Source organism: Sphaerodactylus townsendi, linkage group LG16 (genome assembly GCF_021028975.2).
Source record: "Sphaerodactylus townsendi isolate TG3544 linkage group LG16, MPM_Stown_v2.3, whole genome shotgun sequence".
NCBI classification, from domain to species: Eukaryota; Metazoa; Chordata; class Lepidosauria; order Squamata; family Sphaerodactylidae; genus Sphaerodactylus; species Sphaerodactylus townsendi.
Genome location: NC_059440.1, coordinates 14,609,259 through 14,636,103, shown reverse-complemented (window position 1 = coordinate 14,636,103; position 26,845 = coordinate 14,609,259). Strand labels below are relative to the sequence as shown.

Below are 26,845 nucleotides of genomic sequence, written 5' to 3'. Positions count from 1 at the left end.
ATAATGCACTTTCAGTCCACTTTCACCATTGTTTGAAAGTGGATTTTGCTATTCCGGACAGTAAAATCCAGCTGCAAAGTGAATGGAAAGTGGGTTGAAAGTGCATTATTCTGCAGGTGCGGAAGGGGCAAAGTTGTTTTCCCATACTGCCAGAACCTGTAGTATGCTCCCAATGAAATTGACATGAATATGCCAACTTAACTCAATAGGCTGCTAGATGCAGAACGCAACCTGCGGTAAATAGCGTTTTCAGGCAAAGCCTTCCTCAGTGGTCACACAGTTCTGCCAGGTTTACCTCAGGGTTATACACAGTGGTGTAAAACTCTCATTGCCATGTATTGGCTAGTGGTGCCCTTCTCTCTCATTCTCTCTGATCAGGAAGACAATTTACCAATATCTGGCCTGTGCAGTTTTTGCAAGATGTTTTTCCACTGTAATGCTACATTTAACCAAAAAAAAAAATCAGAAATTTGCTATCACTTGACTGGTTCTCAGCCATAAACTCTCTTAGGATGATCCTGTCAATAGAAGAACGATGATCTTAACATTAGTTTCTGAGCAAACAGTTCTGCATGTGTGGAAAGGGCCTTCGAGTTCCTTCCCATATTCTATTTGTAAGAGGACTCCCGAAACCTTATTTGATGGATCAAATATTTTATTCGCTGGTTTAAATTTGCATGTGATCCTAACCAAAACCAAAGCCTATTTGTAAGAGGTTTTCTTTCTTTTTAGATGATATGGGAGGCACCGTCTTAGAAGAGAAATCCTCCTCTTTTTTCTCTTATTTTTATTTATTTATTTATGTTTATTCCCCGCCCTTTACCTCTCCTCTCTTCTTTGTGACGGATGACCTAATAAGCTATTGGAAATAGTGAGATCTCCCATTCTCAGGGTTATGCCAGTTGCCCGATCCCTGAAGCTTCAGGGTAAACCTCTGTCTAGCAGTTTTCAGTCTTGGATCCGGGACCTTGGGTGACTAGATGAAATCCAGGGGCCGATTCCCTTCACCTTTACCAGTGGTGCCGAAGAGGGATTTTTGCAAGGTGCAGCTTGCCAGCCAATAAGCAAAGGTATGCAAAGAGATAAGCAATAAACAAAGAGATAAGCAAAGGATTCCCATCTGCTCCCTTCTGCATTTGTTCAGCCTGTCTGATGCTTCTGGCTGGACAGATGAGGATAGTCTGCAACCATCCACAGTTAATGCTGTTAGGGAAGGGGTCTGTGGCTCAGTGAAAGAGCATCCGCTTTGCATATAAGAGGTCTCAGGTTCAATTCCTGGCATCTATGGCTGCAGCAGCTGTAAGAGACCACTCTCTGTATTATTGAAGGATTTCTTGGCCAGAATGAACTGGCTGTTGTGGTTTTCCATAGCTGTGGTCTGGCAGTTTTTGCGCCTAACGTTTTGTCCACATCTACGGCCGGCTTCTTCAGAAGCATGTCATGGTGAGACATGTTTCTCTCTGTGGCACAGTGTGGAGTGATTGTGTGGTGGGGTCTCTGTTTTGTATGCCTCACAGGTGGAAGGGGTGGAGGCGCATTTGCACATGTTTGGGTGGAGTTTATTTGCAGCTGCATTTGCAGTTGCAACTGAAAATGCTCAGGAAAACCACAACAGCTACATCAGCGTCTGAAGATCCGTTGTCGGTTGGAACAGATAATACTGATTTGCCAGTCATCTGGTAAATGAAGGAATCTCATAAGTGACTACATACAATAACATGAATTATTATTTCATGGAAAAATCCTGAACAAGCGTGAATGACTATTGAACTGTCAATTGAATGGCTTTTCCTGTCTCAGCAAAACCTTGAAACCAAGATTCTGACCAGATAATAGTTTGTTAGAAACATGAATTGTTATTTCGAGGACCAATAGATCTGTCAATAGGTGACTATACCATTATTTGGAATGTTTGGACTGGAATGTGGTGGTACTCCCTATCAGATAGCAGAAGGAGGTTGAATTTCAAAGTGCTAATTTGAGGTACCAGTTCTTTGTAATATATGTACTCCTTATCGTTTTATTATATATGGATGAAACATTCATTTCCCAGGACTTTTCCTATAAAAGGGGTTCGTTTTTTGTACTCAGACAGCCTCTTTCTGATGCTCTCGTTACTCTAAACTTGATGGAGTCTCCTTCTTTGGAGGTTTTTAAACAGAGGCTGGATGGCCATCTGTCAGGAGTGCTTTAATTACGTGTTCCTGCATTGCAGAGGGTTGGACTTGATGGCCCTTGAGGTCTCTTCCAACTCTATGATTCTCTGATCTCTTGCCTCTTGGTTGTCCCTGACCTGGAGCTGACAAGCCACTCTGTTACTGCCTGCTGTACCTTTCCCCCATTCTTCGAATTCAGCGTCTCTCACTGAATCAGCTGCCTGCCTGAATTAAACCACTGATGAAGTGTACAGTTTTCATGTTGCAGAACACTGTGTGCATGGGAAAGTGAAAACACCTTGTCTCTGCTAGGAAGTCCCCTCCATACATGCTCAGTAGATTGGGCTCCTGTCATCATTACTTCATGAAGCGGTCAGATGTAAATGACACCAAAGTTGTTAAGAGTGAAAAAAGGAAATCATTCCTTCTTCTGTTAAAGGTGCAGGGACCCTCTACTTCTTGGCATCTGGGCAAACTAATCATTTCATCTCTCTGAGGGCTGATTCTCACCAGTGCCGGATTTACCTGTCAGCTTGGCAGGCTGAATCCCAGAGCCTCAAAATCTAGGGGGCCAACTAAAACATATAATATTTTGACACTGTCATAGGCCTTTAGTACATATGCTGTCATAGTCTCTAAATTCTTCAGTAATTTTCCTTGCACTCCATTTCAGAATAATGCAGTCTTAAGCCAATAACTCAATTTCTGTATCGATTTTGTCCTTCTGGGACTTCACTGAAGTGGACCCCATTTTGTGGACCCCATCTTCCTCTAGTCATGAGGGTGGGGGGCTGGGAAGCAGAGGCGAAGCTCCAAGGGGGTGGGAGGGTGCATGACGCACTGGGCGCGCATCCCTGTGGGGGTGTGGTGAGGGCGTTCCAGGGTGGAATGGGGCAGGGTGGGGCGGGGTGGGGCAGGGCGGGGCAGGGTGGAGGACGCACCAGTGCGCCGGGTGCTTTCCCCCCTTGCTATGCCTCTGCTGGGAAGGGCCTCACAAGTGGAATAGCCTAGGGCTTCTCTTCCTCTAAATCTGGCAGCAATTCTCACATTACATGTTTAGATGTAAACCTTTTAAACTGTACGCTCCGAAAAGTAAATTGTGATCATTGGACATCATTTTAGCTGTGCAAACACAGGGATCCTAGATAGATAGTAAGAACGGGTTTGTGATGTTTTGCAGCAGGAAATTCTTCTCAACTGCAACAAGACACAAAATACTAGAACCCAAGGGCATCCAATGATGCCGATTCAGGTTGGACAAACGGAAGTATTTATTTACATAGCAAGCGATTAAAATGTGGAATTCACTGCTGGAGGACATAGTGAGGACTATAGACACTGACTGCTTTAAAGGGGGATAAGATAGAGGAAAAGCAGTGGCGTAGAGCCCAGGGGGAGGGGTGGGGCATCTTGCACCGGGCGTGCACCGGGGTGGGGGCTTTCTAAGACATGGCAGGGGCACGGGCACACATGTGCTGCCTCACTCTGCCCTGAATACCAGTGCCAAGAGGCAACATTTGGGGAAGGCCTTAGCTTCTATGCACTGTTACTGGACCTCCAGAGAAACTGGTTGGTTATTGTGGTTTTGAGAGAGTTCTGTCTCTGTCTGGGACCTTGGAGATCCACTGCCAGTCACAACAACCAAGCTCAATTGGCCAATAGCCTGACTTGGTATAGAGAAGCTTTGTGAGTTTGTATGCACCAGGAGCCAGCTTGGTGTAGTGGTTATGAGCAGGTGGACTTTCATCCGGAGGACTGGCCTTGATTCCCCACTCCTCCACACTTTGATCAGGTGAAGTGGATTTGTTCCCCCCTTCCTCCACATGAGGCCAGCTGGATGACCTTGAGCTAGGTACAGTTCCCTCAGAATTCTCTCCACCCCACCTACCTCACAAGGTGTCTGTTGTGGGGAGGAGAAGAGAAGGAGTTTGTAAGCTGCTTTGAGACTCACAGATGAGAAAAGTGGGGTACAAATCCAACTCTTCTTCTTCTTAGGAGGGAAGGCAGCATGTATAGCCCAGATCTCAGAACCTAAGCCGTGTCAGTAGTTGAAGAAGGAAAAGAGTTGGTTTTTGTACTTTTCTCAACCATAAGGAGTCTCAGAGTGGCTTACAGACTCCTCACAACAGGCATCTTGTGAGGCAGGTGGGGTTGAGAGTTCTGAGGGAAACGTGAGTGGCCCAAGGTCACCCAGCAGGCTTCATGTGGAGGAGTTTTCCCGATTAGAGTCTGCTGCTCTTAACCACTACACCATGCTGGTTGTTTTGGAATGGAGACCTCCAAAGAAGACTCTGCAGAAGACGGCAATGGCAAACCACCTCTACTTCTCACTCGCCTTGAAAGAAACTTGCTGGAGTCACCGTGAGTCAACTGCAATTTGTCTGCACTTTACATACACACATGCGCTGGATTACCAGGTAAATTTGTACCTCAGAAAGCCTATTGAATTTGGGAGAAACTTGTTTCTTCCAGCAGCTGTCAGCCACTCGCCCAGCTTTCTCCTTGTAGCCTTCAGCGATCGTCCCAAAGTGCTTGCAAGCATGAGCTCTTATCACCAAGCTTTTTCCTGGGCTGTGGTTCGGGGCTGCTACATTCATTTCCCACACACACCCACATCCCATCCCCACCCACCAGACCATCTAAGGGAATGTCGAGTGAACTGCTACACCCAAGCAGCAGAAAAGAGGGGGAAAAGAATCACCACCCTATCCTGGAGGAGGAAGCAAAGACATTTCTGATGAGCAACAGCAAACACGGTTAGAACTTCTGCAAACAGAATCCGAACCGAGAAGGGCTTTCCACTTGTGGGTGAAGAACCTCAGCCAGGTTTTTTCCATGGGGCAGAAGTTCGTGGAGAGTTTGTCCTCGTTCTTCTTTGAATATGACACCCCTCGAATGGTCCTGGTACGCAATAAAAAGGTGGGACTTACCTTCCGGCTGATCCAACTGGTAGTCCTGGCGTACATTATAGGGTAAGTCTCTCTTTATTTGTCAGTGAAATTCCCATCTGGCTGTCCCATATCAATTTAATGTATTTTATTTTAATGTATTTTATTAATGTGTTTTATTGTAATGTGTTTATTTTAATCTGTATTTTTAATGTACTTTATTAACGCATTTTATTTTAAGCTTGAACGTAAGCCGCTCCGAGCCCTATGGGGGAGAGCGGCATATCAGTTTGACGAAATAAATAAATTAATGTGGCTGTGGCCAGGGATGGGCAGGGTATAAGTTTAATTATTTATTTGATTGTTATTTAATTAACTAATAGGCCTGTTAAATAGGTCTCCCTTCTGTTTAGCATCCTCAAGGAAATGGCAAACAAGTCAAGAAAGAAAAATGTGGGGTTGTTTCCCTCCTCGCGGACTCTGATTGAAAGGGGACGGAGGGAAAAGAACAGGTCGGAGAGTCTTTGCTCTTAAGCGGCATCTTATGTACACCAGGCTGCTGCCTGCACAAAGGAGGTAGACTGGGATCATGGAGAGTCACTGCCATTATGAGTATACAATATGGACCTTGACGGATCAAGAGTTTGATATCAGTATATGGCAGCATTATGCGTGTGTGTGTGTTCAATATGGGGATGGGGATAGTGGCCTGCTTCACAGGGTTGTTGCTGTAGGGGTGACAAGGTTTAGTCTGTGAAGTGATTTGGGCACTTGAATGTCAAATGTTATTTTTTTAAAAAGAGCTGTCATGGTTAAGATCCCAGGAATGGGCTGTAGGTTTTGGTCCTATTTTTTAAACTCTCTGAATGTATTGGAGGGGAAGGTTTACTGTGAAAACAACGGCGCTTTATAGCTTCTTAAAATGCAGCATGTTTATTGTGGTTCTTCAAACCATCGCTCACTTCATCAGACGCATGCAGTGTTCTCAGTAAATGGAAACGGATATATACTGAACAGCATAAAATGGGTTTTCTGCATGTTGCAAATGAGCATGTCACTGAAATAAGCATGTAGTAAACCAGCATGTTTAGTAGAGACCACTCCCTGATGAGCATGTTTGCTACCTGGCCAGGAAGGATCTTATTTGCAGGAATATTTTTTTAAAACACATCATCCCTCACCTGCAGTCTGCAGTGGTATACTCCAGAACTTTGGCCTTTCTCCTGCACATCCTGTGCACCCTTATTTATCTTATTTTATTTGTATTGTTGAAGGCTTTCATGGACAGAATCACTAGGGTGTTGGGGAGTTTCTGGCTTGTATGGCCATCCATGTTCCAGTAGCATTTTCTCCTGATATTTCAGAGAAGATGCCAGCCACAGATGCAGGCGAAACGTCAGGAGAAAATGCTATTGGAACACGGCCATATGACCTGGAAAACCCACAACACTGTACTTAATTTACGGTTTACGATTTCTTGCCCACTCTTGCTCATCAAGATGGGCTCAGGGTGGCTGGCTCACAGTGTCAGTTTACAATAATAACATCAAAAGATCCGCTATACAATTTACCCCAGTGTTTAAAATTCTTCAGGCAACCTAAAACGGAACGAACACCGTCACTGTCCTGGACAATAGGCCTGGCAGAACAGCTCTGTTTTGCAGGCCTTCAGAACTGAAGTAGGTCCCGCAGGACCGGGTCTGATTTGACAGCACCAGGCCGGTGCCAGAGCTTGAAAAGGATTTGGCTGTGTACAACCAGACAATTTTTGGACCAGGGACCACCAATAAGTTGTTACATGCAGAGTGTAATGCTCTTTGTGGGGTTCATTGGGAGAAGCGGTTCCACAGATACGAAGGTCTCAGGGCTTTAAAAATTAATATCCAAACCTTGAACCTGATCTGGTATTCCACTGATGGCCAGTACAGCTGGCTGAGCACCCGTTGGATATTCACCCTCCACAGAGTCTCCATAAGGACCTGGGCAGCTGCATTCTGTCTCGATTGAAGTTTCTGCAGCAATCTCAAGGGCAGCCCCGTGAAGAGTGAATTACAGTAGTCTAGCCTGGGGGTGATTATTGCATGTATCATGTTAGCTAGGTCAATGTGGAACAGGGAGTGTATCAGTTGCCTAACCTGGTGAAGATGGAAAAACACCAGTTTGGCTACATTTGCAAGCTGTGCCTCCATGGAAAGGATGGCATGTAGGATCACATCCAAAATCTTGACAGTTAACATTGATGTTAATTGCATACTGTCCAGAGTAGGGAGCTGGCATCCCATTCCTCAGTCTCCCCGGCCCGGCCGTAGGGCATCCGACTTCGATGGATTTAATTTCAGCCAGCTCTGCTTCAGCCATTTCACCATGATCTCCAAACATCTGGCCAATACAACCAGGATGTCATCTCCTTGTGCTGCATTCTGTCCCGAACCATGGAGAAACTAAATCAGCCACTGCAAAACTGCCCACACTAGTATCACCTAGAATGGTGACTCAGAAAATCATGACTGATTGGGTTGAATGCTGTTGTCAGATAAAGCAGTACCAGTGGCACTGTCCTGCCTTGATTTAAGTGTCTCTGGAGAGCACCTGCCCAGCCAGACACCTCCTGCAACAGGTTCGGCTGGTGCATTAGATGCTTGGTACACCAGCCAGATAGCCAAACTCTCTTCCCACACAAGACCAACACAATCAACAACTGGGATCTTTGGGACAGGGAGGGCCTTGAATACTCTTGAATGATTATCACACACACCCTTTGTCCAGAACTGAAGAACCAAGAACACTCAGGAGGGGTCTAATTCTTTTAAGGCAATCGTCATTCCCTTCCTCACTCAGGTCTTGGTCGCCCTGCACAGCATCTCTGAGTGTCTTCCCAAAGTGTTTGTTGATTTAGAATGTACAGCTCTCTTCTTCAAACTGCCTTCCTGCACAGCCAATAATGTAAACATGTAATAAAAATTACAATGTAATAAAAATTGCAAACAGCCCCCTATTACAGTTAAAGTGAGGAATGCAATAACCTTTCCTTTTGCTGAGACAACTAAAAAAATCCCTATTTCTATTTTACATATCCCTGTGTACATCTTCATTTTGGACTGTTTCCTACATGTCCAAATTTTCCTGTAACATGTATGCGTTTGTCATTGTTACTTATGTATCAGTAAATCGGCATCGTATGCCACAAGGTATATGATATGTAAATGACTTGTATTGAATATTTCATTTTCACAGAATCAATAATTTCTGACCAACCTCTCCTAAAAGAAGAAGAGTTGGCTTTATATCCTGCTTTTCTCTACCTTTAAGGAGCCTCAAAGCCACTGACAATCACCTTCCCTTCGTCTCCCCACACGTTGTGAGGGAGGTGGGGCTGAGAGAGTTTTGAGAGAAATGTGACAAGCCCAGAGTCATCCAGCAGGCTTCATGTGGAGGAGTGGGGAAACAAGCCCAGTTCTTCAGATTAGAGTTTGCCACTATACCCAAGATGGATTATGTGTTAGGGTTGCCAGCCTCCAGGTGATGCCTGGAGATCTGCCAGAATTACAACATATCTCCAGTCTGTGGAAGCAAATGGCTGCTTTGGAGGGTGGATCCTATGGCAATATATCTTGCTGAAGACCTCCTCCACCCTCAGATCTCCAGGAATTTTCCAGCCTTGTGCCCACCTAGGTGTCTATTTAAGTTTTGCAGTGGCAGGTCAGAAACAACATTGGGTGTAATAGAAGTGGCAGCAACAATGACATTGCCTCAAATCAAACCAGATTGTGTCTTCTTTTTCAGAGCATGTGGATTCTAATCTGGAGAACCGGGTTTGATTCCCCACTCCTCCACCTGAGTGGCAGAGGCTTATCTGGTGAACCAGATGTGTTCCCACACTCCTACATTCCCGCAGGGTGACCTTGGGCTAGTCACAGTTCTTCAGAGCTCTCTCAGCCCCACCTACCTCACAAGGTGTCTGTTGTGGGGACAGGAAGGGAAAGGAGCTTGTAAGCCACCTCCTAGAGTCTCCTTACAGGAGAAAAGGGTGGGATATAAATCCAAACTCCTCCTCCTCTCCCTCATCTTCTTATTATTCTGTATTGTCATCAGCTTATATTTGTTTGGAAAATCCATATACTGACTCTTCAAAGACCTGCTCAAGGCAGCCAAACGATGTTTAAAAAACTTGCAAAGCAAACAAAACACCAGCAGCGTAAAGAGTATCAATAAGCCAATAAAAAGAAGCCAGGAGCATAAAAATGGCATAAAATAACAGGGGGCTGCATTAAATCGTATTCCTGAATGCTCAGAATAGAATGCCATAAAAAAACAGTTTTTAAAACCCTTCAGTTAAAAGCTGAGGTAAAAAGAAAAGTCTGGGTCTGGTGCCTAAATAACAGTTAGCTGCCTGGTAAACATTAAGGGCAGGAAAGGGCATTCCAAAGGTAAGGTGCCTCCACCAAAAAGTCCCCTCACAGATTGCTACTGGCCTCATCTCTGCAGGTAGGAAGTCCAGAGTCTAGACTTTGAGAAGAGAATCTCAACTGGCAGGAGGCTCACTAACAACTACTGCAACTTATTAATTGTTCATTTGAAAAATTGCCAGATCTGGACTTAGGGTTGCCAACTTTCAGGTGAGCCCTGGAGTTCTCCCAGAATGACATCTTATCTCCTGGCTATAGAGATCAGTTCCCCCAGATAAAATGGCCATTTTGGAAATTGGACTTGATGGTATTATAGTCCACTGAGGTCCTTCCTCTCCCATGGCTCCACCCCCAAGTCTCCGGGAATTTCCTAAATAGATGTTGGCAATGTTATTCCTGCCTTTCTATTCTTCAGTATGATTTACAACCATAAAAGAAGTCAAATGTTGAAGGTGAAGGGTCAAATCGGATGAGAGAACTGGCTGTAAGTTGATGATGTTGATTTCCCGATAGAAATGAGTAAAATGTTACTGGAGAGCAAGCAGATTATCTAGTTTCATGACCAGAGGGTTTTATGGCAGGCGGGAAAATTGAAAGATCTGACCAATATGCATCACTGTCCTCTGTTTTCTGTCTGCCTCTTTCTTTTTAAACTCAGCTTTCTCTTTTAAAAATAGGATTGCCATAGATGGCTTCTGGGATCTGTACATCTAAAGCTGTTAAGAGGTCAAGCTATATAAGTCTTCCGTTTCTCAGTTCTTCTCAAGAGGGAGTAGAAGCCAGCCTTAAATTTCCAACCAGTGACATAGGAGAACAGCTTCCTGCAAAAGAAAGATCCCAGATATCTCCAGCTTGTCTTGCGCTTGCGGTCAGCCTTGATAGACGGCCTGTATTTCAACAGCTGACAAACACACAGCAAGGGCTGTAAACTATGATAGTGGAAAATGTTCAAGCCACGATCTGGGATGTTTACTTCTCCCAGTGTATTGCTTAACGTCGTGCTCTCAACAGGACTAGGTTGTTTGTAGACACAGCAATATGTCTTCCCTCCCTACAGCCCAGCTAGTTCTGCTTTTCTAGCATGTCAACAAAAAATTATGCACGAGCAACCGCTCTTTTCCTTGCACCCACACAAAAGCATCCCTTAACAATCCGCTTTGTGTAGCTCTCCCCCTCCCAACTTGGCCGCAATGTTAACTGGTTTGGTACAATCATTTTGGAAAGAGTAAGGTCCAAGCAAATGTGTATGTTGCATGTATCATGGGAAGGAGCATATTTTTGCAGGTCTCCCAACACCACATCAGCACCATTTTTCTTGCTTCACCCCTTCTGCTGCCACTCCTGCCCCCAATTAATGACTTTAAAAAACCTGGCAACTGATAGAGATCATCATAGAGACCTGTCTACTATTTTCTTTGAATTGCTAGCATTTGTTTTTAAAAGGTAAGTTTCTAGCTGTTTTCTTGCCACAATAAGCCTTTCCCCTTATACCTTTGCAATGAAAAGGGTTAAAACATACTTTTTTAAAAAAGTTAAAGCTAGGAATTAAGAGGACATACTAGATAGGTAACTTTGATGCTACAGCACTATATCGCTCACAATTACTGATTAAATACAAAGGTCTTCAGAGGCGTGGGGAAAGGGGACAACCAGAGGAAGGAAGGAAGGAAGGAAAGAAGGAAAGAAGGAAAGAAGGAAAGAAAGGCAAGGAATGTGCAGGGGATATTTGCCACTGCAAATGCCTCTGAGTTCGAAGTAGCAAAAAAAACAATATGGCGAATCGTTGCTGTGAGGAATCTGTTTTGGTAGACACCAGCTCTCCATTCCTTCCTTAGATCTGTTCGTTACTCTGCTTTCTGATCTCCCAAAACATCGTGCTTGCTTATTTATTTATACCCTATCCTTCTACCTGAAAAGCAGTGGTGGGATTCAAATAATTTAACAACCGGTTCTGATGGGATTCAAATAATTTAACAACTGGTTGTTTACAAGCACCGTTTTAACAACTGGTTCTGCTGAAGTGGTGCGAACCGGCTGAATCCCACCACTGCTGAAAAGCATTCCAAGTCGCAGATAAATAATACATGTAATTCCAATACTTTTTAAAACTGAGAAACAAAAACGAAGCAAAAGAAACTTAGGCTCATTCCGCACATGCAGAATAATGCACTTTCAAACTGCTTTCAGTGCTCTTTGAAGCTGTGCGGAATAGCAAAAGCCACTTGCAAACAGTTGTGAAAGTGGTTTGAAAACGCATTATTTTGCGTGTGCGGAAGGGGCCTTAGTGAAACAGCAGCAATGAAAAACCTTTCCCATTCGTCCAAATCTGGCACAAAGGCTGTGATGCTGTTAAAAGTGGCCATAGCAGAAGTGTGTCCAACGATTTGTAGACCTTATCGAATGGTCTACCATTTTGAGAGATCAGACCCTCAAGGAGGGGGGAAAGAGGCTATGGGAGATGGCAGAAATCACTGTTTTCTCTTCCAAAGATTTAAATGGCCTTAAGTCTTTCAAACTACCTGGTTGGATACATGCCTGGAGAAACAACAGCATTGATAAAAACCGGAACCAGAAAAGATCTACTTGAAGGAAACTGTTCATTTATGCCCGTCAAATCAATTCTCTTTGGAAATGATCTGTGCTAACTGATTTGAGGACAGTGCTGGATTTACCTATAGCAGTGGTGGCGAACCTCTGGCACTCCAGATGTTCATAGACTACAATTCCCATCAGCCCCTGCCAGCATGGCCAAAGGTTCGCTACCATGAACCTATAGGCTTAACAGACTGAAGCCTAGTGCTTCCAGCCAAGGTATTTAATATTTTTGATACTGTCATAGGCCTTTCTTACATATGTAGTCTTTAAACAACTCTTCAGTAATTTTCCTTCCACTCCATTTCAGAATAATACTGTCTTAAGCAAATAACTCGACACTAGCGTTGATTTCTGTATTGATTTTGTCCTTCTAGGACTTCATTGAAGTGGACCCCATTTTGTGAGAACGCCCCTTCATGTTCTCCTTTCTAATAAATGTTGAAGATTAATTTTACGGTTTATTTTCGGATTCGAATCTGAGCATGAACAAAAGATTGGAAAGTGTTTACAAAGTTTGCTTGCGACAAAAGGTTTTCATCCTTAATTCCATCATTGTTTCTATTCCCTATTTCAAAACCAGTGCGCCTACGTGCTCCAAAGCACCTCAACAAAATTAGTAAAACAACAGCCCCATTAACACTTAACCACAGGGATATTTTTAACACATGAGGGCACAAAATACAAACTTTACCATAGACAAAGGAACATGACTATCATTATCAGCCCAAAGATGTGACAGATGAAAATCATGTGAACAGCAAGGAGAACGACTCAATGCAGGCAATATATATTTAGCCCTAGTAGACAAATACAAATAAGAGCTAAGTGCTAAATAAGGTGAACTTTCAATTACAGCTCTACTATGAGGGGAGAGTCTCTAGGGATGGCTGATGCCCTCACAGTGACCTGACTATTCTGCAAGTGCTAAGGCATTTACTCTAGCCAAGGAAGAAAGTCGACAAAAAATTGGGACTGTGGGAAAAGCAAAATCACTTGGCAAAGCAGGAGAAAAAATATTTCTTGTTCACGCTGCTGCAGTTCCTCGGCTCAAGTGGGTCTTATTTTTCTCTGCTAGTACGTGATGTCACCGTCATGAGTTCATCTTGTCGGGAGAAGGTCCTAGAAACAGTCAGCCATGTAATCGTTGCTGGCCCTGTTTTACCTGGAGCGTCCTGTAATGATTGAAATCTGTTTCTGGCCAGTGGTTGGCCCAGTTTATGCCTTTGGGGCATTCCTTGTGAAAATGCTGTCTGTAGGATGGGCTAGTGTTGTCATTCTTATGAATTCAGCTCACTCTTTGTAGTTCCTACAGTGAACGCTCACACTATCCATGCACACGCCCTGTTCACACGTTATATTGAATGTGTGTACAATCAGGGTACGACGGGCTCTTGATTTTTCTTTATGCTGCAGTGAAGACTTGAGTTTCCTATGTACAGACAATGAGTGGTTCTTACACTCAAATGTGCATGTACATCTGAACCTGCAGTTTGAACCTTTCATTTTTCAGGTTTTGGTCCCTGGATTTGTTTTTTCAAGTGATGACTGCCAGCTGTTTCTCAGAAACTGGTAACAATGCTGCAGGGTACAAGCCGTTGTACACTTAACTGCATTATGTTAAAATACCGACAGTCATTCTAAGCCTTGACAGAGAACAGGTGGCAATCGCATCAGAAATGCTGGGCACGGATAATCTTGCCCGTTACAGCCCTTCTTGGGGTCACTTGGTTGAACAAACATCCTACAAAATGGGAATTTCCAACAGGCCTAAAAACTGTCTGGCATTTCCTGCTTGAAATGTTACCAGCCCTTGCCCTCTACTCAGAGGCTGGGAATGAGAGGCTGGCAAGGGGAGAGAGAGAAAATTAATGTATTCCCATACGTAAAATCGGCTCCAACGTCCCAAACAGTACATGCAACTTATCTTCTGCAATGGGCACCTGGCCAAGATCCTGTGAAAAAGCATCGCGCCAAGCCAGGAAACGCATGCCAACAGAGGTCAAGGTCCATGGCTGGTTTTTATTAGGTAGCCATCAAATACTTCCCATTTGGTTATTTTTGCACTTGCTGCAGCATATGTTGAACAAATCAGACTTCACACTGGAGTTATCATCTCCTGGTTGGGAAATACCTGGACATCTCTTGACTTGTACTTCACAAATGTCTGGTAATGCTCTGGAGCCTATTTTATATGCCTAATAAAGATTGTTGTTGTTGTTGTTTACCTGGAGATTTTGGGGGTGAAGCCTGAGCAAGGCAGAATCATCAGTGAGGTTTAAGGCCATAGAGTCCACACTCCAGAGTGGCCATTTTCTCCAGATGAACTGATCTCCGCCGCTTGGAGATCAGCTGTAATCTCAAGAGATCTTCAGCTATCACCGGGAGTTTTGCCAGGGTTTTTTTGTGGGGTATAATTATTGTAGGGTTCTTATGCATGACCTGTACATCATTTATATTTATTTATATACTTAAAAAAATTATTTACAAAATTTATATTGTGCCTTTCAAGGGCCACCCAAGGTGGCTAACACTTTAAAACAAACATGAGAACATCACTTTTTAAAGAAGAAGAGGAGGAGGAGTAGGAGTAGGAGTTTGGATTTATATCCCCCCTTTCTCTCCTGTAGGAGACTCAAAGGGGCTTACAATCTCCTTGCCCTTCCCCCCTCACAACAAACACCCTGTGAGGTAGGTGGGGCTGAGAGAGCTCCGAGAAGCTGTGATTAGCCCAAGGTCACCCAGCTGGTGTGTGTGGGAGTGTACAGGCTAATCTGAATTCCCCAGATAAGCCTCCACAGCTCAGAGCTGGGAATCAAACCCGGTTCCTCCAGATTAGATACACGAGCTCTTAACCTCCTACGCCACTGCTGCTCCTCAAAACCCTCAAAATCAACCCCTTCTCCCAACACATGTCATTAAAACACATGAAAAGCAGAGCTAAAACACGAACAAAGACACACAAACATTGATTAAAGCAATGGTCAGGAAGGAGAGAATGCCAGACAGAGGGCATGCCAAGCAAAACAAATACTGGCCTACTCATTCAGAAATAATATTGAAAAATACGTATGTTTTAGGAAGGAAAGTCACTGCGAGGAAACAGGCAATAGCATGAAAATGAGATTTGCTTGGGGGAGAACAAGGCGGCAGCAGCGATTTTTGAGCTCAGAGCAAAGATGAGAACATTTGAGACCATCTTTTGTACCATATTTGAAAGCAGGTTCCCAGACGAGTTTAAAAGCAGGGATTTTGAATTTCCCCCTCCTTCCACTGCTTGCTTCGTGGAGAAGAAGGGACTGTTATCCACATTTGTGACTGTGAGGCTGTTGGCAAATTCCTACCAGATGAATTAAAGTACGCATCAAAGTGTGCTTTTTAGATTAGTGGCATCGAATGAAGTGTGAAGAGTTTGGATTTTTACCTCACCTTTCTCTCCTGTCAGGAGATTCAAGGCAGTTTGCAAACTCCTTTCGCTTCCTCTCCCCACAACAGGCACCTTGTGAGGTAGGTGGGGCTGAGAGAACTGTGACTGGCCCAAGGTCACCCAGCAGGCTTCATGTGCAGCAGTGGGGAAACAAATCCAGTTCACCAGATAAGAGTCCACCGCTCATGTGGAGGAGTGGGGAATCAAACTTGGTGACCCAGATTAGAGTCCACCTGTTCTTAATCACTACACCACCCTGGCTCTCAACTCATGCGGAAAATTGGACTGCATTCACTTGTTAACAGTTTGGGCCACAGATGAGAAAATGTTTTAAAAGGACTGAATTGTTACACCCTCTTGAAGCAGCACGGCATTTCCGGAGTGTCCAAATATTGAAACCAATCTGAAAATGATGATCTCTTTAATGTGACTTTTCAGTGCAGCAAACATTTTACAAATCCAGGCCTAACTTCAGGTGTAGATTAGGGGCACGGCTCTCTGGATAATACCCCATGTCATTGAGAGGAATGAAGGTGTATTGAGAAAAAAAGGAAGAAGGCTCATTTACTGGCTTAGCAAACGAGCACTTCTATGACATTTAGAAAGGGGGACCTTTCTACACTTGGCATCTATTCCATGGCTGGCGGGGCATCCACTCCTGTCTTCTTTTCTATGCTGATGATGCTGTTTTACAGTCCCTCTCATGAAGATGGGCACAGCGAACTCTTAAGAATCTTTTGAGTAGTCCTGTGAAAGACAGAACATCCACATAATACATCATGTGTCCAAAGAAACTGTACCATCTTCAAAACTAGACTACTTCCATCATTCCCTCAGTCTTTCAAACATCATTTTGATCAAGTTTATTTGTTTTATTATTTAGGTTTATTGTTTAAACCATTTTTCTTGTAATACCCGTTTTACAGTACATTGTCATGCATCTTAAAAGCCGTTTTTCATCAGATGTTCTTAAACGATGAAAAAAATGGATGAGTGTAATCATCTAAAATGGATTGAAGGTGCACAGGTGTCAAGCTCGCGGCCCTCCAGAATCATTTAAGCGAACTACAGTCCCCATCAGCCACCACCAGTATAGCCAATGCTAATATTGGGAGGGACTGATGGGAATTGTGGTTTATGGAGCATCTGGAAAGGAACTAACTCAAAGACAACATCATTAAGTGGCCCTCACTGGAGAAAATAGCAAAAAAAGTATTAAAATGTTCCAAATATGTGCTGGAAATATGAACATCAAGAAGGATGAGCTATTCATGATGGAGTTTTAATATGGCAAAATACGTTAAATAAATCCAGAAGAGTTACAGAACTGTATCTAAATAAAACCAAAGACTTTCCTTTTGGGTCTGATGGACAGGTGTTTTAAGAAATGATATGGAATTTTTTTTACATACATGACATCAACAGTGAGATTATTATATCCACTGACAATGAGAAAGCTTCATCTGCCATTACAATAGAATAGCTTGTGAATATACTGGAACATGGGCCAACCAAAGCTTACTTGTCTGATCAGAGAAAATAGCTTAGCAATAAGTGGAATCCCCAGCTATGGTAAAACAGAAAAAAGGCCAGACTGGGAGTTTTGGCGGATTTTTGGATGAGAAAAATAAGAAAATGGATCTGATGGAGAAAAGTGTGAATCCTACTTAATAGTAATACGAATTAAGAATTTACTGAATTATAATTTCATCAGTGGCAGCAGTGGTAACTCTTTAGCAGTGAACATAGGCATTCAGGAATAAATTGGGAGCCCCCCCTTTCCCTGTTTTGTAGATGGTGTTTTTTTCATCATGTTTGTAAAAGTCCTAATAAGAAGCATAGGAGAAATAATAGATAAACTGCATCACTATCACAAGAAATGGTAAAATCAATTTGAATTGAGGAGCCCCTACAGGACCTACAATGAAATTTAATGATATACCTAATTACGCATAACTAGGTTATTTTAAGTAAAAATGTGAGAATATTCATAATACAAATTCCAATTACATCTGAAAGGCCATATGTGGTTTAGAAAAGATCCTTCCTAATACTCAGGTTGGCATTCTCACTGCAACAAGGGTTGTTTTCATGCCTGAAACCAATCATGTTTCTCTTGACCTTTCTAAGAATTGGTTCAACACAAAGCCGAGATAGGAGACAATTCTGAAACTCAGGAGTCAGTAAAGAAAGCCAGGGCCATTGGTGCCCAGACCAGAGATCCAAGACTGTAAGGAATGGTCAACCAATGACTGCAAAAAGGACCTCGTGCAGGATTTTTCATCTCCATGGGAGTATGTAGACTGAGGCCACTTCAGCTGCAAGCCCCATTAAGTGAATGCTAGATAACCTATGTTGCTCACCTGCCGCTTCTCTAAGCCGAGGCTAACCTGGTATTAATACCATAAGGCACGAATTATTGAACTCGCACCCCTCCAGATGTCTTCATGAACCGCCTTCCAATAAAGCCTTTGCTCATGTTGGGAGGGACTGGTGGGAAGTGGCGGACGCCCTGAACTCTGTGAGACGAGCCTTGAGGATTCGAGGCCTCTGCAGAATTAACTCAATGTCACCATAAATAGAAAACTTCGCTAAATCTGTTGGTTTAAACAGCAGCAGGTCAGATAAAATGACTTTGGAAAGAAAAGGGCCCCGCCGCTGACATCCAGAGTAAAGCACCGTATATTCAAAATCAATCGTAACCCCACCTTCCATCCAGCTGGAGGAGACGGTGGAGACTTAGCTCTTCGACTAGAGAAAAGCACTTTACCTGGAATGCGTTGATGGCACGAAACCCCCGATTGATTTTTTTGCATAAGACGGGGGGGAAAATGAACTGATGATTTGTGGTTTTGGGGAGTAAAAGACTAATGAAGATGTTAAAATGCGTGAATTTAATTAATATTTAAGAGTTCATTTTTATTTTTGACTGTAAATAGGGAGCAAAGCGATAAACATTTCAGGGTGACCATAGTCGGTGCAGAATAAATAAAGAACCATTAAAAAGTCAGATAAAACTGGAAGACAGGCAGGGCGGCATGCAGTAAACGGCACTTTTGGATTAAGAACTTCCAGGAGACTGGTTGGCGAAAAACGAAGCTTCATTCATTCCACCAGGCTGACACTTTACAGGGTTTCATGGCGATCCAAATGGAAGAAGGGAGAGTAGTTGTACATTACTGTGCACTCTTTGGAGAAAGGAAGGGATAAAAATGGTTGTTTGTGAAAAGGACTTACAAAGCGTCCGTTAAAGGCCAATCTTATAGTTGTTGTTGAATACCTTAGCGCTTATCCTCTGGGTAAATCACAGACCCACATTCCCAAGTTTCATTTTCTTATCTGCCATCATTCTTCCGCAAAACCTCTTTATTTTATGATAAGTATTTTGAAGACTCTGAGTGTATCCTCCCCCTTCTTTTCTAAAGTTGGATACACCTTTTAATTTCTTCTACTGCCCTTTCCCTTCCAGTTTTTTTTAAAATTGTTTTTTTGTGACACTTTCAATCCCTTTCAGCCCCTTAATTTACATCTTCGGCAGCAACAGTTGGGATTAGTAGCTACCTTATGTCCCCGAAAAAATAGAACCAAGGAGTCTTATATTAATTTTTGCTCCCAAAATATGAAATGTTAGGGCTTATCTTTGGGAATGATTTTGTACTCTTAATAGCGACCCAGATCAGCTGTGCCAGGGAATCTGTAAGTAGAACTATTTTTTTGAGTAGTATTTCAAGCATCCTCCCGAAATCCCGAAAAATCATCACGAGGGTTTATTTTAGGAATTGGGTCTTGCCTTTTCAATAACGTATGTATGGTCTCCAAGGTCTCAATTACAAATTGAAAACTACAATGAAAACAACATCAAATAGCCCCACATTATAGGAAAACAACAAAAAAAGCACTATACAATTTCAAAATACAAAACTGAACAGTAATAGAACATCAAATAACTCCTCATCATATAAAGCAATCATAAAACACCATAAAGCACTTGCAGAATATTACTCCTCCCAGTGGTGTAGCAGGGCAAAATGGCACCCGGAGCAAAATGGCATCCCCGGCCCCACTTAGCCAGCAGCAGGGCGGGGCCGAGGGGAGCCTGGCAGCGGCCTCATCCGGGCCTGGCGGGGTGGGGCCGGGCAGGAGCTCCGGCAATGGCTTCCACTGGGCCTGGCAGGGTGGGGTCGAGGGGAAAGGAGGGGGGTGTGGGGACAATTTTCTGCCCCCCACGTGACCCCAACAACAGCCACCCGGGGTGCTTATCCCTGTTGAAGCCCCCCCTATGACTCCTTCTGAGCGCTTCCGCACCCCAGGCAAGCGGTAGGATTAAAGGGGAGTCCAAGACTAGGAGCTGAGAGACCCATGTTTGAATCCCCACCCCTTTGGCATGGGAGCTGTACATTTAACCTTGGGCCCACCACATGCTCCTCAGCACAACCTGCCCTGCGCGGGGTTGTTTGCAAGGATAGAGAAGGAGGAATTGGCTTGTAATCCCTACAAAGCCCTTTAAGTCCCCACTGCAGAGAAAGACTGTATACAAATTGATGTCAATGAGTTACTGTTGAGGCATCATTTGACTCTCCCGATTTCCAGTGAAATGAAGACTGGTGTTTATTTTCCACTTCTTTTCGGTGCCATATGCGGATTTTGCTTTGGCCTTCCACTGCTGTGGTTGGGGCAAAGCAGCGGTTACCAGTCTGAACGATCTCCCTCTTCCTGTCTCTTCCCGCGTACTTCCCCTTCCCTCCTCCTTTTTGACTCTAAACTGGATGTGATCAGTTCGTGGCTGGGTTGGGCACGGCGATGCAGGAGTAGGCATTTCATACTGCTGATTTCGTCGTGGTGGACAACTCTCTGAAAAGCTCTAGCCGGCTCAAACAGATTACTTATGCGCTTTGCCGCGCTTTCTGCAGCCCGTTCTTTTCTTTAGCACCGGGAGCAGAATTTAAAGATTACCGGTTTAGCACTATTGCACCATGGCGATCCAAATGGTGGTGCAGCCCTGCATGTCACCCATAATTCAGAGATGAATTGGGTTGCTATGGTATTACAGCATATATAGCACTACTCTACGAAAGAATGTTTGTTCTAAAAAACTGAAGGAGAACCATGCATGCAGAAGGAGGCGGGAAAAAAGGGATACTGGTTGGAAGCGCGCCAGACATTTAAGAAGTGGCGACACGCTGCAGCAAATGAAAGAAATGCCAGAACTGAAAATGGAAAGAAAACAATTTTGATTTAAAGAAAGCAGCCGAGCCCTGCAAGGGTACCTGGGACCTAAATAGCTTTGTCTGAAAAGATGATAAAAAAAATGAAAATAAAATCTGTAAACAGCCAGAAGCGAAAACAGGTTGTCGCAGAAATGGGCGCCAAAAAATCCATTTCATTGGCTGCTAAAATGGATTATAAATGCAGTTTGAAAGGGGCCTTTGTACCCCCCCCCTCTTCCTTGCTAATCCCCTCTTTGCACTTTTGTCCTCTCCCGGATTGTTCTCCCTATAATTGGTATAAGTGTTATAGAGTGCAGCTGTCTTGCATTTTATGTTTGGTCAAGATTTGAATGTTAGCCTATACGGTATAGGAGTTATTCACTTTTACTGTCTATTTTTAATGTCGTTAGATTTATGTCGAGTAAAGGGCAGGTCAAAAATCAAACCACCAATAAACTAAAATAAATAGATCTTTGTTAGATAGCTGTACGAAATAATTTGCTTTTTTTTTTTTTACTTTATCTTTAGTTGGGTTTTCCTGTATGAGAAAGACTACCAGTCCCGAGATAATTCTTCGGTTCCGTATCGCCAAAAGCTCAAAGGGCTGTTCTTTACAAATATCCGTAGGGATAGGCCCGTACATCTGGGACGGCACCGATTATATTTTCAGCCTCAGGTAAGGAGTTTAAAAATTTGTTTTGGGAAAAGAGGCGTTCCGAATTGAGGTCGAGCAGAGGTTTGGTGAAGTTGAAGCGCGTTTTAGAAAATGACCGCCGTTGATTACACGGATATCAATGCGCAGGACCATCTTATCTCAGAACCATTAAGAGGCTTTCCACGACCGGAACATCCACTGGAGTTTTCGCAGTTTTCGGGTTCATATTGCCTTAGCAGACCAGGTGCTTCAAGAGCGGCAGCAAAACAGAAACCGACTACGGCACCGCATCGTGCATGCGAACTCCCGAAGGCATCTGGTGGGCCGCTGTGAGTAAGCAGAGAACTCAGGACGAGATGGACTTCGACCAGATCCAGCAAATATTATATTCGCCAACAAACCACACAGCACTTACATCCTCGCAGGAACAGATCCAATTCTTTAACAGCCGGGAAGGCTTTAATATCGCCGGTTGCTACAGAATCGCTGATATTGAATGGCATACCGTTGGTAATAACAAAAGCATGCCAGGGTAAGGGGACTCTTAGGGCAAAAATAACTCAGGAGTGAGAACCGAAACAGAGGGAGAACATAACTGAGGTGATCGGCGTTGTTTCTGACACCAGTTTTATGTGTTTTCCGCTGCGAAGTGAGACAGTTGCTTTTAGGTGATGACCAATTTCATCATCACTCAGCAACGCGAAAGAAACTCGAGACGAATTCACTGAGGTAACCGTTGTTCTCATGGGACTTTCGCTCATCCGTAGAAACTTGTTCAAAGGGCGATGCGAAAAAGGCCTATCAGAAAACTTTCATCATGCTCAAAGGCGACTTCTGTGTACTCAGAATGGGTACTGCCGGTGGTACTCGTTAAAATCTGGTACGAAACTTCACCGTCTATTGTTTGCATGGGAGAGTGGGTAACAAATGGCGACTGTTCAAATGCATTTGTGAATCCATCGCCAGGTAAAAGAACATGGAGATTATCGAACAGACGAATCCAAGCGGTATCATATTTATGAATTAGCGAAAGTTTCTACCGCACTTTTCTACCAGGTTGATGAAAGAAAACCTTGAACGCTTTCGCCCTCGCCATGAGACATTTAACTTCCACTCATTTACTCGGGGAACCTAGAGCTTATTTGCCCAGATTGCTTGGTCGGTGTTTGTGGTGCAAAATTCAAATCCTGTCAACTGCAATGAACAAATGCAAAATACTCGGCGAATTGATACCGAATGTGAAACCGACCTAATGCGGTGCCCGACCACTAACAGAACGCACTTATTGTTGACTAAGCAACTCTCGGCGGCTTGAGCGAAGGAACTACGGAGATTACCCAAACCTAGAGTTATAGGGACTTTGAGCCACGGAAATTCTTCGGCTTATATACGCCATTGTATACAACTCAAAACATTTGTTTTGCCGCTGCGAACTGCAATCCCTCATCATTGCGGTAGATTAGGTTTGAGATACTGTACTGCTCCATGGAACCGCAAAAGCTAACTCTGGATCAACCGTACCGGTAGTGATTGAGACAGGAGGTACCGAGGAAAAGCGGGGACGGTATGTAGAGCGAAACGTACGGCAAACCACCTCTGCACCGCTTGCGCTGAATACCCTACGCGTTGTTGGCGAACCTATGGCACTCCGGATGTTCTGCTGGACTACAATTCCCAACATACCCTGCCAGCATGGCCGATGTGAAGCGCATTCTGGCAGGGGCTCGCTATATCGAAGTCCATGAATATCTATAATCCATGAACATCTGGAGTGCCGCGGGTGACGCGAGCGCGACCACGGTGACCTACAGAGATACTTCGTCGTCATTGCAACTTGACAACGCTGAGCACGGCTTCAAACACACAACACACGCCAACACAACACACAAACACACAACACACTGGTGAGGCTGCATGCGGTATACAGAATAAGACGCGGGTCTATGAGGGCCCCTTTCGCGTGCAGAGCAATGTACACCTAAATCCACGTTCTGGTATTGTTTTTGAGTGACGCTTTTGGTACTTCCGCACAGTGGAATTCCGGCTCCGGGTTGCATTCGAAATTGGGGTGAAGATGCATTATTCTGCGTATGCGGAAGGGACCGAGACCAGTGCGTATATTGAAATTCTGACTGGCGCTCTGACTCTAGGAAACAACTCAAGGAAGAGGAGTCTTTCACATTCCCTATTATGAATCTGTTTAACGGCAGGAAGAAGCCAGGATTGAACCTGGAACCTTTTACATTCCAGGCAAGATATTCTTCTCACTCACCGAGGGTTGCAAAACCACGGCCCTATGCTCTAACATATGAATTATGCCGCCTTCAAATATGGGAGGGGGTCAGTTTTGGATTTACACCTATAAACTTGTGAGTCTGAAGTCTGGTGTCTCAAAATCTGAGAACGCCTTTGACGAAGGCATATAATATTTTCGACCCTGTCAATAAACCGGTGCGTGCATTTTATTTATGCATTTTCCGGTGCTACGGTATTTATAATAACATCTTCTGTCCAGCAGAGGAGGGATTATGAATTGTGGGATTTTAAATGCCCATCATCATCCTCAAGCATTACTCAATTTGGTTTAAATCACTTCTCCATCTTTCTCTACTCGCGCGAATTAGAGGTCAGGAGGATTTCACGAAGTGAATAGTCTATAAGGGCAGTGGTGGCAGCTATGGCGCAGGTGCCCAGAGGTGGCACTCAAAGCCCTTTCTGTGGGCGCGTATGCAGAGAGTTCATCGTAATAGGTGCGTATGTGGAAGAATCACCCCCCCACACACACACACCTAGGCTGGCCTGGGCATGATCAGCCTTTACCACCGGGAAAGCTCGATTGCTGGCAAATGGGCTTTACAGCTGAGTAAACCCTCCTAGGATAGCATGATTCATCCATTCAAAGTCGCACCGTTGGCGTAAACTTTACTCACGAGTAACATCGCGCCTCAGAGCCAACTGTTTTTTCGCTAAACGAAAACCTCAGTATTCAGGTTAAATTGCCGTGTTGGCGCCAGGCGATATCATCTGCGAAATTCGGGTTTGGGTTGCGGTTTTGGCACCCTGTCTCAATATAGAGTTACGCCATCTTTGGTCTAGGGTGACCAGTGATGACAAGTATTGCCAGTAATCGAGGCTTTCTCTTAGGTAAAGGATGTCCAGCTCTGGCCCTCCAGATTTTCCTTGGTTCACGAATTCCCTGGCAGGGGCGGATGGTAATCATGGTCGCATGAACATCTAGAGGGCCAGAAGCTGGACACTACTGACGCGATAAGGCATCTCTTTAAATGCAAATCAGGCGCTGGCCGAGGACAAGCGATACACTGATTAACTCGATACACTCCAATTTGCATGAAGGCACCGGCCACGCTGAAGGCCTTGCATGAAGGCACTTCAGCTCCCCACACGAATAAAATCCTAGCTGCCGTAACACTGGGACTCCTCACATGGGAAGTAAGATGCTGGAAGGAGATGCTTACAATAGTTGACAGATGGTCATCACTGTTTGTTCTCTTTTCAAGATCCGCAAATTTGCAAGAGTGAGGAGGACAGTGAATGCACTGAAGGAAGAGCACGGCAGCGGAGCTGGGTGAGAAAAAAAAATGCAAAAAAAGACGTACAGCCAGCAGTGACATCATTTGATATGTTCAGGGGAGGGACTGGTTCCACACACAGAAAGCCCCGGGTTCAATTCCTGGCATCTCCAGTTAAAATAATCAGGTTGCAGGGACTGTGGAGGACCCTCTTCTCTGAGAACCTGAAGAACCACGGCCATGTCTGGAGCAGAAGTGACAGTGACTAATGATGAACTCAGGGTGACAGTGACTCTGGTTCAATCATGTGAGGTAAACTTCATGCTTATCACCCAATGTTGTACATATTTTGGGAATGTAAGAGGAACCCAGCTGAATCCAGTATTTATCAATTTATATCATAACATAAAACATTTTCATGTCCACCACGTACCACCATTCAAGAATCAAAGATCGCTAAGAATGTAGCATTCAATTTAATTCATCGTAGCTTTTCATCTATCATTATCCTTCTGTTTCATGATTCCCAGGCATGAGACTCCCATCTGTATTCCAAGAAACTGCTAGTCTTAGACAATTTGCTGCTAAAACATTGATATGGACAAACTAGGGTCCTGGAGTCCAGAGGAGGGCAAATAAAATAGTAAATAAAGTCTGGAATCCATGCCATATGAGGAGAGACTTAAGGAGCTAGGGGAGGTTTGGTTGGGTGAAGAGAAGGTTGAGAGGTGACATGTTTAGATATTTGAAGGGTTTGTCATGTTATGGTGAGGGAGCAAGCTTTGCTTTCTGCTGCTCCAGAGACTAGGACCAGGAGTAGTGTGTTCAGAGTGCAGGAAAAGAAATTCCACATAAACATCAGGAAAAACTTCCCGACAATGGGGAGCCTGTTTGACAGTGGAATTCATTGCCTCCAACCCTAGCTGGGAGGTTTCTAAAGAGAGATTTTTTAAAATTATTTTTATTATTATTTATTATATTTATAAAGGCGCCCTCCCCCGGAGGTATCAGAATGAAGAACAACAGACAATAGAGCCTAATAAAATCAGTAGTATCAAACTATAAAATCATTAGGAACTTAGCTCTATACTCAATGAAACCCAACACCATTAAAAGCAGCAGTTCTAACACATCAATTTGATGACCATCTGTCCCAGGGGTGCTATGATTGTGTGTTCTTTAAATGCTTGATATACGTACATGCTTAGTCTGAAGCTATTCTGAAGTCACTGGATTCACAAGAAATCACTTTTTGTGCCATTCTCCCTTTCCTAGAAAAAATTATATTTTTTTATCAATGGTATAAACCAATTGGTCAATTGAGGAGATTGCACATCCAATATTCTTTTGCCATTTTTTTGATTGTAAAAAACATAGAGACAATGGTTGGTATTAAATTGATAATTATCGAGAATAACAATGTTGTACCGTTGTACACTGAGCTATATTTATGCCAGAAGTATTTCTTATCAACTTATAGATGCACCTGCTCCCTCCATGATAATGGTAGGCCTGCCTGGAGGTCAGCAACCCTAGAACAATTAGATTCAGTCTGACCTTTTGCACCAGGACCTCTAGACCTTGTGACAGAAGATCTTCTCCTCTTAACTTGACAGTGGCCTGTCTTCCACTTTCTTTCCAATTGCTCATGTCTGAGGGAAATGTGTGAATTTTTAGCAACACAGCCGTCCTGTAGAAATGCTTTGGCTGAGTCTTGAGTAGAGATTGATGGCGTGGTCTAAGTAAGTTCACATTCCTGTTCTAATGACTTGAACCATTGCTTGAGGAGAGGAAAAAGAACCAAATAACCACCAGGAGCCGAAAAACTGAATAAGTTTCAGCCACAACACTGCCTAATGGAGCTGCCTGAAAGGGAGTCTGGTACCTGTTCCCAACAGGCAACTCTGGAAGCACACAGGCAGGAGAATTAGTAGTAGTAAATGTAGTAAGTAGTAGTAGTAGTAGTAGTAGTAGTAGTAGTAGT

The 26,845-nt window shown here is 43.8% G+C and overlaps 2 protein-coding genes across 2 annotated transcripts in view; one reads left to right on the top strand and one right to left on the bottom strand.

Annotated features, from left to right (window-relative positions):
* CAMKK1 (calcium/calmodulin dependent protein kinase kinase 1) overlaps positions 1-26,845 on the bottom strand; it is a 250,022-nt gene that overhangs the window by 66,454 nt on the left and 156,723 nt on the right. The window lies entirely within an intron of this gene.
* Positions 4,936-26,845, top strand: part of P2RX1 (purinergic receptor P2X 1) — a 67,754-nt gene continuing 45,844 nt past the window's right edge. The window contains 1 exon segment of the mRNA XM_048519058.1: positions 4,936-5,128. Coding sequence (XP_048375015.1) covers positions 4,992-5,128 — 137 coding nt within the window. The 5' untranslated portion in view covers positions 4,936-4,991.